Source organism: Pagrus pagrus (genome assembly GCF_965226575.1).
Source record: "Pagrus pagrus genome assembly, chromosome: 12".
Taxonomy (NCBI): domain Eukaryota; kingdom Metazoa; phylum Chordata; class Actinopteri; order Spariformes; family Sparidae; genus Pagrus; species Pagrus pagrus.
Window position 1 is genome coordinate 20,106,516 of NC_140196.1, and position 11,348 is coordinate 20,117,863.

General features: G+C 41.1%; 1 protein-coding gene across 4 annotated transcripts; it reads left to right on the forward strand.

The window, feature by feature from the left end:
* Positions 1–610: 610 nt before the first annotated feature.
* On the forward strand, positions 611–10,864 carry agfg1b (ArfGAP with FG repeats 1b). Of its 4 annotated transcripts, none has more exons than XM_084369207.1 (12): positions 613–973; positions 4,550–4,643; positions 4,922–5,037; positions 5,669–5,807; positions 5,922–6,078; positions 6,234–6,341; positions 6,802–6,946; positions 7,064–7,152; positions 7,242–7,334; positions 7,521–7,679; positions 8,232–8,326; positions 9,257–10,864. In XM_084369207.1, the coding sequence occupies exons 1-12, from the start codon at positions 807–809 to the stop codon at positions 9,314–9,316; spliced, it is 1,422 nt and encodes a 473-aa protein (XP_084225333.1). In that variant the 5' UTR covers positions 613–806; the 3' UTR covers positions 9,317–10,864. The 4 variants fall into 4 exon arrangements, with proteins under 4 accessions (XP_084225335.1, XP_084225333.1, XP_084225336.1 ...); XM_084369208.1 differs by having other exon boundaries at positions 614–973; positions 7,064–7,143; XM_084369209.1 differs by lacking the exon at positions 6,234–6,341 and having other exon boundaries at positions 611–973.
* Positions 10,865–11,348: the final 484 nt, after the last annotated feature.

Below are 11,348 nucleotides of genomic sequence, written 5' to 3' on the forward strand. Positions count from 1 at the left end.
GCTCTACCCCCACTGACAATCCAATAATCTGATCTTGTCTTAACAGCAGTGTCCGCAACAATTCACTGAGCAGCTCTTCAGCGTGTCCAGCAGTTTCCTGCAGAGCCACCAAGAAAAGCAGCGCAGGCGGTGGACGACTATGAAAGAGAACAGTGTGATCACTGTCAGGATGGCCTTCCCCCAAGCCAGAACTGGAGACAGGGAATGTCTCATCACTAGATATTCAATGAGCACCTGCTGTGTAAAGGGTGCCAAGGCAGGGACCAAAGACTTGAATGTTAAAACATGTGCTAAAAGAGAAAGTGAGATGTTAATATCCACATAAAGACATTTTTGTATGATTTTGAAAGCACTTGTAAATAGATGACACAATATGTTTTATATTTTGATATTATTTGTAACACTGAAGGTCCTTTATAAATTAAAATAATACGTCAGTTCATTTCTTTTGTGTGATGTTTTGTTAAGGCAAGTGTGATCGGTGTCAAACATGTTTTCATAGCACCATTTTTCAACAGTTACTTCTGAAATATTTCCAGTTTTAAGTGTTGATTTTCATCACAATACGAGGCATCATTCCAAACCAACAGATGGCGCCTGTGCCTGTGAGGCCGCCCTGTGTGTCACTTTCTCCCTGCAGAAGAAGTAGTTTGTCAGTCGCCCAGTCTCCCTGCTAGACCTCTCAGCAAGGTGTCTGCCCGGCCACCGCCGACGCACGCTAAAAGTCTGCCCCGACGACACCCGCCCTGTCCGGGTCCCTTGACGAAAACTTCTCCCCCGGTGATACCAGCCTGCTGTTTTCGGCCATGGCGACGAGCGCGAAGCGAAAGCAGGAGGAGACTCATCTGAAGATGCTCCGGGAAATGACTAGCCTGCCCGCGAATAGGAAATGCTTCGACTGCGACCAGCGCGGCCCGACCTATGTCAACATGACAGTGGGCTCCTTCGTCTGTACCACCTGCTCTGGCATCTTGTGAGTTTACTTTTGGTGTGAAAGTGTCATGTTTGTGTTTCACAGTTACCGCCGGGCAGGCGCAAGGCACCGCTGTCAGTCATGCGTCTATGCGGTCCAGAACTGACTTAGCGGCACCGTTAGCTCGTTAGCTAGCGTTAAAGTCAGCACAGGTAACGTTGACGACGGGAGGGGAGGGAGGGGAGGGAGGGGGCACTGGGCTGGGCTGGGCTGCCTGGTTTGTTTACAGCGTTACTTCACTGTGATAAAATGTGCTGTTAAGGCTGAGTGTGAGCGGTGGTCTCAGTGGTTTACTGCCTGTGTGGTCAAGGTTAGCAAGCCAAACATTAGGTTCACATACCTAACGGTCAAATATTTGAGCACCTTGTTTAAAAACAGCACGTCACAGATGAACCACCTCTGGTTGAACTTTAGCAGGACCTGACAAGGAATGTCGCAAACACACACACACCTCTAGATAAGGGGCAGGGTGGGTCTCAACTTGGGAAGTACTTGAAGTAGGGCAGTGGGTCGTCCTCGGCTGCTGTCCGCTGAAATCACGTCTTCTTCCCCAAAAACTTTTGCCATGATGAAACCATAACCAGGATTTATGCAATATCTTAGCTGCCCACGCCCAATTAGTTGCTCATACAGAGGCGCAACACTTCTGATAATCCTGCTGTCAGTATGTCACGTGTTTTTTCTGCCAGGATGTTGCAAACCTGCATCCACGTCATGTATTGTAGCTGTGTGTACAATATTCACCATTTAATTGAATCATATACTGTGTTTTTTATCATCAGTTATATGAGGATGTGCCAATTTCCATTATTAAGCTGAACAGAATAAGTAGAGTAGCACCCCAGGTACAAAAAGTGAAACTCGATGCTGGATTCACTGGGCCTTTTTGACATGGATCAACAAAAAGTGGTACTAACCCCTGACATAATGTATTACACGTGTATTCACTGCCATGAAGTCGGTATGACTAGAGGCACCTTTGGTAACAATTACAGCCTTGAGTCTTTGTGGAAAGGTCTGTAACCAGATGTGCTTACTTCAGCTTTTCCTCATTCCTCTTTGCAAAACTGTGAGCGCTCAGTCAAGCTGCCGAGGACAGCAATCTTTAAATCACACCATAAATTCTGGTTTGGATAGAGATTTAGACTCTGACTTGACCACACCAGGACATGAACATTGTCGGTTCTCAGCCAGTATTGTTACAAAACGCAGCAGGATGTTTCTTGAGTGTTTGACTTAATTTCAACCTGAACCTCCTCAAGCCTCTTATGGCCTGCAGAATATGATGCTGTCATCACAAGCACCTCATGGTGGTGATGGTGTGTTTTAGTCTCATCAGACCATAAAACCTTCTCTCACTTTCCTAAGTGCTGTATCGTAACTTCAGTTTCTTGAAGACGTTTCACCTCTCATCCAAGAGGCTTCTTCAGTTCTAACTAACTGGAGGGGAGTTGTAGGCTTTTAAACTCTGTGTGGGAGTTTCCTTATAGAGTTAAGGACACGTGTGAGCTCTGAGTTTCAGAGACGTTAGGGCCACTTGTGGTCGTTGACCCAACCAGCCTTTATGTGGGTTGCACGGGCTAGGTGAGCCCAGGTGTGAATGATTGTTAAGCTGTCTGGTGAGGGAACTCAGTGCTGCATTGTACGTGGGTGATAAGTAATGTTTAAAAGCCTGCAACTGGCCTCCAGTTAGTTAGAACTGAAGAAGCCTCTTGGATGAGAGGTGAAACATCTTCAAGAAACTGAAACACGTCCAGTTGCCTACGAAACAGCACTTAGAATTACCACGAGCTGGATGACTGAGAACCTTCACCATGTTCTCTCACTTTGTGTCAGAGTCTCCTACAACCCTCATGGCAAACAGTTTCCTAGATGTCATGCGCTTTTTCTTTGTACAACAGTGGTTTTGTCTTTGCCAATCTGCCAGTACGCCCCAACTTGTTAAGCAATAGTTGTTGTCTGCATGCAATAAACGCTCCTCCAGACTTGCTGAGGCCTCATGGTGGCTTTCCTCCTTGTGTCTCTTGCACAGACCCCCAGATTTTGAGATCTGAAGGCCTGAGAGACTTAAAGACATTTAAATTTGTTGGTGGTTGACCTTACTGTACTCTGGAGTCTTTGTGGATTTTTTCCTTATCAGTGTTAAGACAATCCTCCTAGTCTCACACCTGTGATTGTGTGCTGTATTAACGAGCAGTAAGTCAGTAATCTTGTCACAGATTTGTCTGTAAAGCTTCTTTGTCTTCAGGATTTAGCTTTTGCCAGAAAACTGAACACCTCCTTGTTGCACTTTCCAGTTACAAGTTGATGTAACTTTTTCACTTTTTCAATACCAATCGGTGATTTCAATTTGGCTCATTTTGTGACTTGTTAAAATGGTTGGCTGAACCAATTACATGAATTCTTTTTAGATCGATATTTATTTAATGTCTAAAAAAAAATGCCGTTGTACATCAACAAGTAACCTCTGTCACTACCATAACACATAGGCGTATTAGGGCATTAATATACGGGTAAATAAACAAAGCTGAAAATAATCACACAAATAAAACAAATACTACCTTTCATTATGAGTTTTGTATGGGACAAAGTGCAAATACAAGTTGTGTAGTTGATTTTATTTTGTGTGTTTGCACCTCGTTTAAATACATTTGTAGAAGTTTGTTTTTTAACTGAAACACTCATTTTGTCCTTGGATCCATGTAAAAAAAAAAGTACATTTTTTACTGACACTGTAAATATATGTAGTTATGATGGCATCTGCTTTAAGTCCTTAATAAGAGTGAGCACAATCTTGGCCATTTTCAATTGGGTCTAGTTCATTTTTAATTCGAGATGTCAAACCCTGTATGGATGTGATATGATTCCTGTCATAGTCGTATGGCCTGGCTCAGGTTAAACCTCCTTGACAGTCAGTCAGAACTAGATACGGCACGACAAGAACACAAACATCAACAAATGCAAGTTTGCTGATATGTGCTTGACGTTATACAAGTTGCTTGCCATTTATGGATATTTGCTACTTGTGCAGTGAACATTTTTTAAAGTTGCATACAGGTTTAAGGGACACTGCCGGGAAGTTGCAGGGTCAAGTTTCAGGGGTAATAAATTACGTGGTATGGGATCAGTGCATAAACTTACATACTTGCCATTACCCGATCCAGCATTTTAGGCAGTATCAGAGGCATTTGCAGTTCTGGTATCGTATTCGAACAACCCTATATCTAACCAACTTAACAGTCACAAATAATTCTCAATTGCATGTTTTATTTTGGTGTTTAAAAATTCAGTGGCTTTTACAATTAATTTTATTATTTAAACCAAAACTATCCATGATCTTCAAAAACAATAAACCAGCAGTATATTCTCCCCTCTGCTGGTTTGCATACAAATCGTCTGTCAAATGTTTAGATTTGAGCTCAGTTTCCATGTCTCAAACATATACCCTGGGAAGAAAATGTATCAATGCAACTGTGGTTGGAGTTTTTGTTTGCTCGTTTCATATCACATGAACAGCATTGGGTTGCATCCTGCTTCTCTTGTTCTTAAGCTAACATATACCTCCTCCACCCACAGGCGAGGACTGAATCCCCCACACAGAGTGAAGTCCATCTCTATGACCACATTCACACATCAGGAAATCGAGTTCCTACAGAAACACAGCAATGAGGTATGGTGCACACTTTACAACAAAGGACATATTTCTTCATAATTTTTGGAGCCATGGCTCTCTGGTTTTGATTCAGAAGTGGCTCATCTTGGCATTTTTCTGAACCCTGCTTAGTCAACTTTATTGGCATTCCTCTCTCCCAACTCCCCCCCCCCCTTTCTCGTCATCCCCTCCCCCTTCCCTTTACTTTCTCTCACCTCTCTCCCGGCTTTGCCACCACCCCCACCCCAATCCCTTCCTTACCTCCCACTCTCCTCATTCCTCTGCCCCCCCTGTAGGTCTGTAAACACATCTGGTTGGGCCTCTATGACGACAGGACATCAGTTGTTCCAGACTTCCGAGAACCACAGAAAGTAAAAGAGTTTCTTCAGGAAAAATACGAAAAGAAAAGATGGTAACATAAACATATAGATTTTTTTGTTTGTGTGTTTGAAGAGTTTTGGCTTTGGTTGTTGTTAAAAATCACATCAGGATCAAACCAGCATTCATGATGATTCTTATTGTTTAAATGGGTACATAGTTGATTTAATCAATATTTTATACTTGGGGGCATACAGCTTTAAATAATGCAATTGGAAAGGTAGTAAATACTTTTAAAAGCTTCAAAGTCAGTGTCAAGATTTCTGCAGGTCATTCAATAGTGCTGGTCTGTTACTGTCGGCTGTGATGCAAAGAAAAAGAGTGCAGTGAGTTGGCTGCTACCCCTGCCAAAAGAAACCATTATGGTTTTAGCTTGACAGCATGCTCTTCATTGTCCGTAGCTACGTGTCACTTTCCTCTTTTACTGCAGCGTTGGGGGAGAGAGAACACAATGTTTAAACACTGTGCTTTTTGAAGTAAAGGTCCTGTTTGATACGAACGAGATACTTCCTTTAACATCATCAGATCAATCAAATTAGTAATTACACATTTCTTGTGCTATGCCACATGGGATCAAATGATAATGCTGTTTTCTGTTTTCCTTTTTTTTTTTTTTTTTTAATATATCTCTTAATTGATGTTGGTGTTCTTTCCTGACTGCCTAGGTATGTTCCTCCAGACCAAGCGAGGGCAGTATCAAGTGTCCAGGCCTCTGTGTCCGGCTCCTCAGCCAGCAGCACTGGTAGTACCCCAGAAGTACAACCCCTCAAGACCCTGCAGCTTAACAAGACCCCACTGCGCCAGGTAAAAGAAATGCACACTGAACCTACATACACCCATCCCATATCCATCTGTAATGTCCATTTGAATTTGGCTGGAGAAATGTTTTAACTGTCTTTTTTTCGGGCTGCTGCCCAGTCTCCAGGGTTAGCTCGTTCCCAGGCTCACAGCGCTGCTCAGGAGAAGAAGTTCGACTTGCTCTCTGACCTTGGAGGAGACATCTTTGCTGCTCCGCCAACTCAAACATCCAGCTCTGCCAACTTTGCCAACTTTGCACATTTTCCAAACCAGTCGGGTAAGATGGCTTCCTGTGAAAGGTCATTACATTCCAACTAATGTAGTTCAATAAGGTATTTCACAGTATGGTTTGTCATCATCCTGTTTCCTCATTCACTGTTTTTATTTCCACATTCATTCTCTGTGTTAATTTTTCCTTGTGTGTGGCTGCAGCACCTCAGGGTAAATCAAATACCAACTTTGCCAACTTTGAGGCATTTGGAAACACTGCGATTCCATCCCATCTGAGCACGTCACCCCCCTCAAAGTCCTTTTCATCAGGTACCCCCCTCCCCACCATTGTCTTACCTCCACCATATCCACACATACTCACCAGTTTTTTTCTTATTTATTCTTACCTTCTATGTCCACTGGTCAAGCCCTCACTGTTATCAGCAATGCTCTTTAGATGCTTACTACTGTTGTTGCTAAGCAACTATAAAACTTGATGGCAACACATTTCTCTTGGATAAGACTTTAAAGGTTTTTAAACTAATGCTCTGTTAGTTGTTAACATTGTTGGGAACACACCAATACATCCATTCTATATGGGTTAATTTAAGAGAGACATCTCAGAAGCATTGTGAAGGGAGACACCCAGTGGTCATTTAGCCCTAAACATCACATTGTGCGTATGTTGTAAAATACTAAGCTTACCCTGAATTAGTTAGTCATTTCTTTGTCTTTTTATTATTTGAGTGTGCATGTGTATCTTTTCTTTTCTTTGAAAATTTGTCGAAAGGGGGAGGTGTGCCAATCCCGTCAATGTCTAGTGCCGTCCCTGCCCAGTCCCAGATAGGAAGCTGCTCATCGGATCGTTATGCTGCTCTTGCTGAGTTGGACAACGAGCTCAGCACCTCTGTCTCCTCAGGCAGCAGTGTGCAAGGGTGAGAGACTGGCAGACACACACACTCTTTTCACAGCTTCACTGCTCGTGTAAAAGAGGTTAATAAATGTGTGTGTAAATGCATCAAAATCATTAAATCTGTGTTTTTTGTTCACAGGAACTTATTTGGACCAGTCCTTGGTTCATCGCCAGCCCAGAATCCACCTGTGTTACCCAGCATGCAGCCTGGCTTTGGAGGTGGTAAAAGTGATTACAGCTACAGTGATGCATACAGAACAACTGGTCCATTTTCACATGTAGCTCATTTTGCAACTTACTGCATGTTTTTCATCTAGCCGTCCCATCCACAAATCCCTTCGTTGCTGCAGCAGTTCCCCCGGAGATGGCCACCAACCCTTTCCAGACGAATGGCAGAGCTCCAGCTGCAGGTGTGTGTGTATTTAAAGTTTAATGTATTTTAATGAGCCACATTTTAACTTAGACATTTGTGTGTCTTTGATGTAACCCAGTTACATTGCCTAGTAGCTTTGTGATTTGCCAAAGTATCTAGAATTTACTCCTCCTTGTTTGTGTTGTGTTTGTGTGTATGTACACACCCTGCGTGTGTCTTGTAGCCTCCTTTGGCACTGGCTCTATGAGCATGCCTGCCGGCTTTGGGAATGCGTCTTCCTACTGCCTCCCGACCAGTTTCAGCGGAAACTTCCAGCAGCAATTCCCTGGCCAGGCCCCCATCCCTTACTCTCAACCTGGGGCCTACCACCCTCAGTCTAATGGTTAGTGGCCTCCCACATCCCTCTGTCCTCCTACCTTGTTCCACTTGTGCAGTACCTGTCGGATATCTAGGTCACATGCAGCATCTTCCTCAGCATGAATTATTTGTAATCTTTAACTATATGTTGCATTCGGAATTGTGTTTCAGACTTGCTGCAACAAATTTGAAGTGTGACTTGTCAGTGACACCTACTGCACAGTGATAAAAGGTTGCATTTAGTGTACAAAGCTTTATGGTTCTGCTCTGAAAACAGAATGAACAAATCTGACGTCACTCATAAAGCTCTGTTTACACCTGAATGCAGTCTGACACGCTGGGGCTTGGCTCTCATTAATTCCTTTCTCCTCTTTACAATCTGAGTTCTATTTCATTTTATATCAAACTCTCATAATTAAGTTCATTGTAAAAATTGTTTTACGTTTCACTCTTTAAACAATGCTTTTTATGGCCTTTTGATACAACAGTTACAATCAAGTATTATTATCACACGTTGCTGAACTGCTGGAGAGAGCAGACTCAATCTGTTCAATCCCTGTCCTCCTATCACCCCCAGGCCCTGCATACCCAGTCTACGGTCAGAGCAAGCCCTCTATGACGCCCTTTGGGCAGCCCATGGCAGGCCCTGGCATGACCAATAATCCTTTCATGGTGAGCATGTGTTGTCTTTTTCCCCCAAACTTTTTAAAGACTCTCAAAGAAGGAAATAAATGATGCATGTGGAAGGAGCTTTGTCAGCTTATGAAATCATAATGCGATTATTTTGACAGATATTACTATATACAGATATTATATATTACTATATTACTATATTATTATGTTAGGTATTACTATAGTGGAAATTACCATATTTGCATAATATTTTTTCATTAAAAAAAACTATTGAAATCATGATGATGTGACATTTGTTGGGGTCTGTACCAAACCAAAAAATGTTTTCTTACATCTGCAGAAGAAGAAAAGGATTTGTGGCTCAGGGCATCTTTGCAGCACTATAGTACTTCATTATAATGCTGTTTGGTCACATTTTACCTTTATTAAAAAATGAAAAAAGCACCTTCTGCGATTTGCCTTGGCCATATTGCAGTTTCTATAAAATTTCAATGAATTGTGCATCCCTAATTAGAACCGATTGATTTCACTATAAACTTTGCTACTCGTACCGTTTTAAATTAAACTAGAATGACACTAGAGTGACGATACCTCCACCAAGACTCATCAGTCCCCTTTAATTCAAGCAAGCTTAATCCAATATCAAACTGGATAGCCCTGTATCACTCTAAATTTTAATCCTCGTTAGATTGTCCTCACTCATACATATCAGCCACCTAAACATGCCATATTTTTTTAATCAGGATCCGTGCATTATTCCATGAACAAAAATGTTGATCATGCAATGTTAAAGACAGTGAGGAAAATTCCTGGATACGTCTTTCCACATTCCCACCAAAAGGTAATGGGGTCTATTCTGGTCAAAGACCCATCCTCCATCTAAAGTTGGTGAAAATCTGTCCTCACTGCAGTAATGTTTTCTGTTGTCATGTCTTAATTGTTAATGTTGAACCCCTCACTTTTTTTCAGGCGGGAGCTCCAGCCGGGTCATTTCCTTCAGGGGGTTCATCCACCAATCCTTTCCTGTAGCACATCTCCGGTCCTTTGCCACCAGAGGGCAGCATGCAGCACATACTCAACGCACCTGTTCCGTCATGCAATTAGAGGCAGTACCTTTTTTAAAAAAAGACTTGCGTTCTTTTTTTTTTTTTTTTTTTTTCATAAAACAAGTTTACAACACTATGAAGGAGTACAAAGGACTACGTTGAAGACTAAGGGACTGTTATGGGGGGAAAATGTACTGTTTGGACAATATAAAATATGTTATATGCTTTTTATTTTTTGTTTATGACTGTAAGCTCTGTGCATATCATCATTTGTAATCACAATTAAGTACATGTTATGTATAACAAGGACTGAGTTAACAAGGGTGAGTATATATACCTTGTGGAAAAAAAACCCCACTACAAACTATCTACATAGGTAAGGGTATAGAATTTAATATTATTAACAGGGTTCCATCCAAATCCATGATCTGTGGTTTGAAACAACCATTATGATGCAGGTATTTCATTTCAAAAGGGATTTCTTTTTTTTATATTTTAGCATAATTGCTACTTTACTGGCACTAAGGTGCAAAATGTCCTTTATTAACTTACAGTTGCAGATCCAAGTTGCCTATAACCCAATGCAACCAAACCCACGTCTTTTTAAGTTAGAGTGACATCCCAAACGGGTGGATGGAACACAGTAATGATCCAGGACTATTAGTCATTCTTTTAAATATTGCCAATATCTGTGAAATTGTGAAAAAATCTTAGGGGCTAGATTTTGGTTTGAAACAAAGGGCAGCTCCTTGAATATGAGGCCAGCAGAGACTTTACAGATGTGAAAGCCCACCAGGTAAAAGGATGGGCATGTCTACTACAGCACAAATGGAGGAAAGACGAGAAGTGTAGGCATTAAGATGATTATTTCTTTATCTTTTTACAGTACCCTACCTAATCCATAAAACGTTGTTACAATTGTTAAATATACTCTCATTAACCTCTCCTGCTGGTTGAAGATGTCAGAGGAGCAAAATTCAAGATATTCACAATATTTTCTGAATATGGTAAAGACAAAAAGAAAGACTGTTATGAAAGCTTCAGGGTTGTGAATGTGACCCAAATTGGGTTGCCTCAAAACAAGTCAAGTAGTTATTCACATGGTTGCCCATGACTTGTCCTCTTGACAGGGAATGACAGGTTTTCCAGACCCTGCCAAGGCCAAAAAACGTACAACATTTGGAAGCAAAATGTTTATGAAATGTTAGTTATGTTGTATTTGCCACACTCCGTTGACGCCTGTCTTCTTCTTTGCCTTCTGGTTAAAAAGCTTTTGGAGTAAAGAAAAGGATGAGGAGAAATACTGATCTCCGTTCAGTTTGCTTTAAAAGAAGGCAAAGGAAAAGAACAGATTAATTTAGGGATTACTACATTTATACAGCCTGGGACTCTGGAGAGCTTGGGTCTCTATTGTGCCACCCATGACTAACACTTAATTTGACAATGTGTTTCTTGTCTTTACAAGAATAGGTAAGTAAATGTGTACATATATAAATATATGTATAAATAAATTAAAAGATTTTTAACTACATTTTGCCGTTTGTGTAACTATCAGTTTTAATAGTCTTCTTTATTCCAACAGAGAGGTGACTAAATACACTCAGTTGACAGTTTATTAGGTATACCCATCTGAAACTAATGGAGATTAATGTAACTACTGTGTAATTTGTCCTACCTTTATGAAGTTTATAATAGGTTATTAATTGTTAAAATGTTGAGTTGATAGGTGTAACTAATATCTTGTCCATGTAATTTTTATTAAGAGGGGGCTAAAATATCAGAAACACCTCTCAGTTTAACACTGTACCACAAACTGAGCTCCCAAATGAATATAAACACAACCAAACCTTCAAAGTGAACAGATAGAAGTTTCAATCAGCATCAAAACTAGGCACTGTAACACTGAATAAGGTGGAATACGTTTACTTTTAGCTAGGTTTAGCTAGTTAATATTAAGCAACATAATGTATATTCCTGTATCTGTTTATTGTAGGTGTGTATATCAAATGCAATAT

Coding starts and splice junctions, on each gene's coding strand:
- agfg1b (XM_084369207.1), top strand. CDS start 807: ATGGCGACGAGCGCGAAGCGAAAGCAGGAGGAGACTCATCTGAAGATG. Junction 4,644..4,921: donor TACAGAAACACAGCAATGAG/GTATGGTGCACA, acceptor CCCCCCCTGTAG/GTCTGTAAACACATCTGGTT. Junction 6,079..6,233: donor ACATTTTCCAAACCAGTCGG/GTAAGATGGCTT, acceptor GTGTGGCTGCAG/CACCTCAGGGTAAATCAAAT.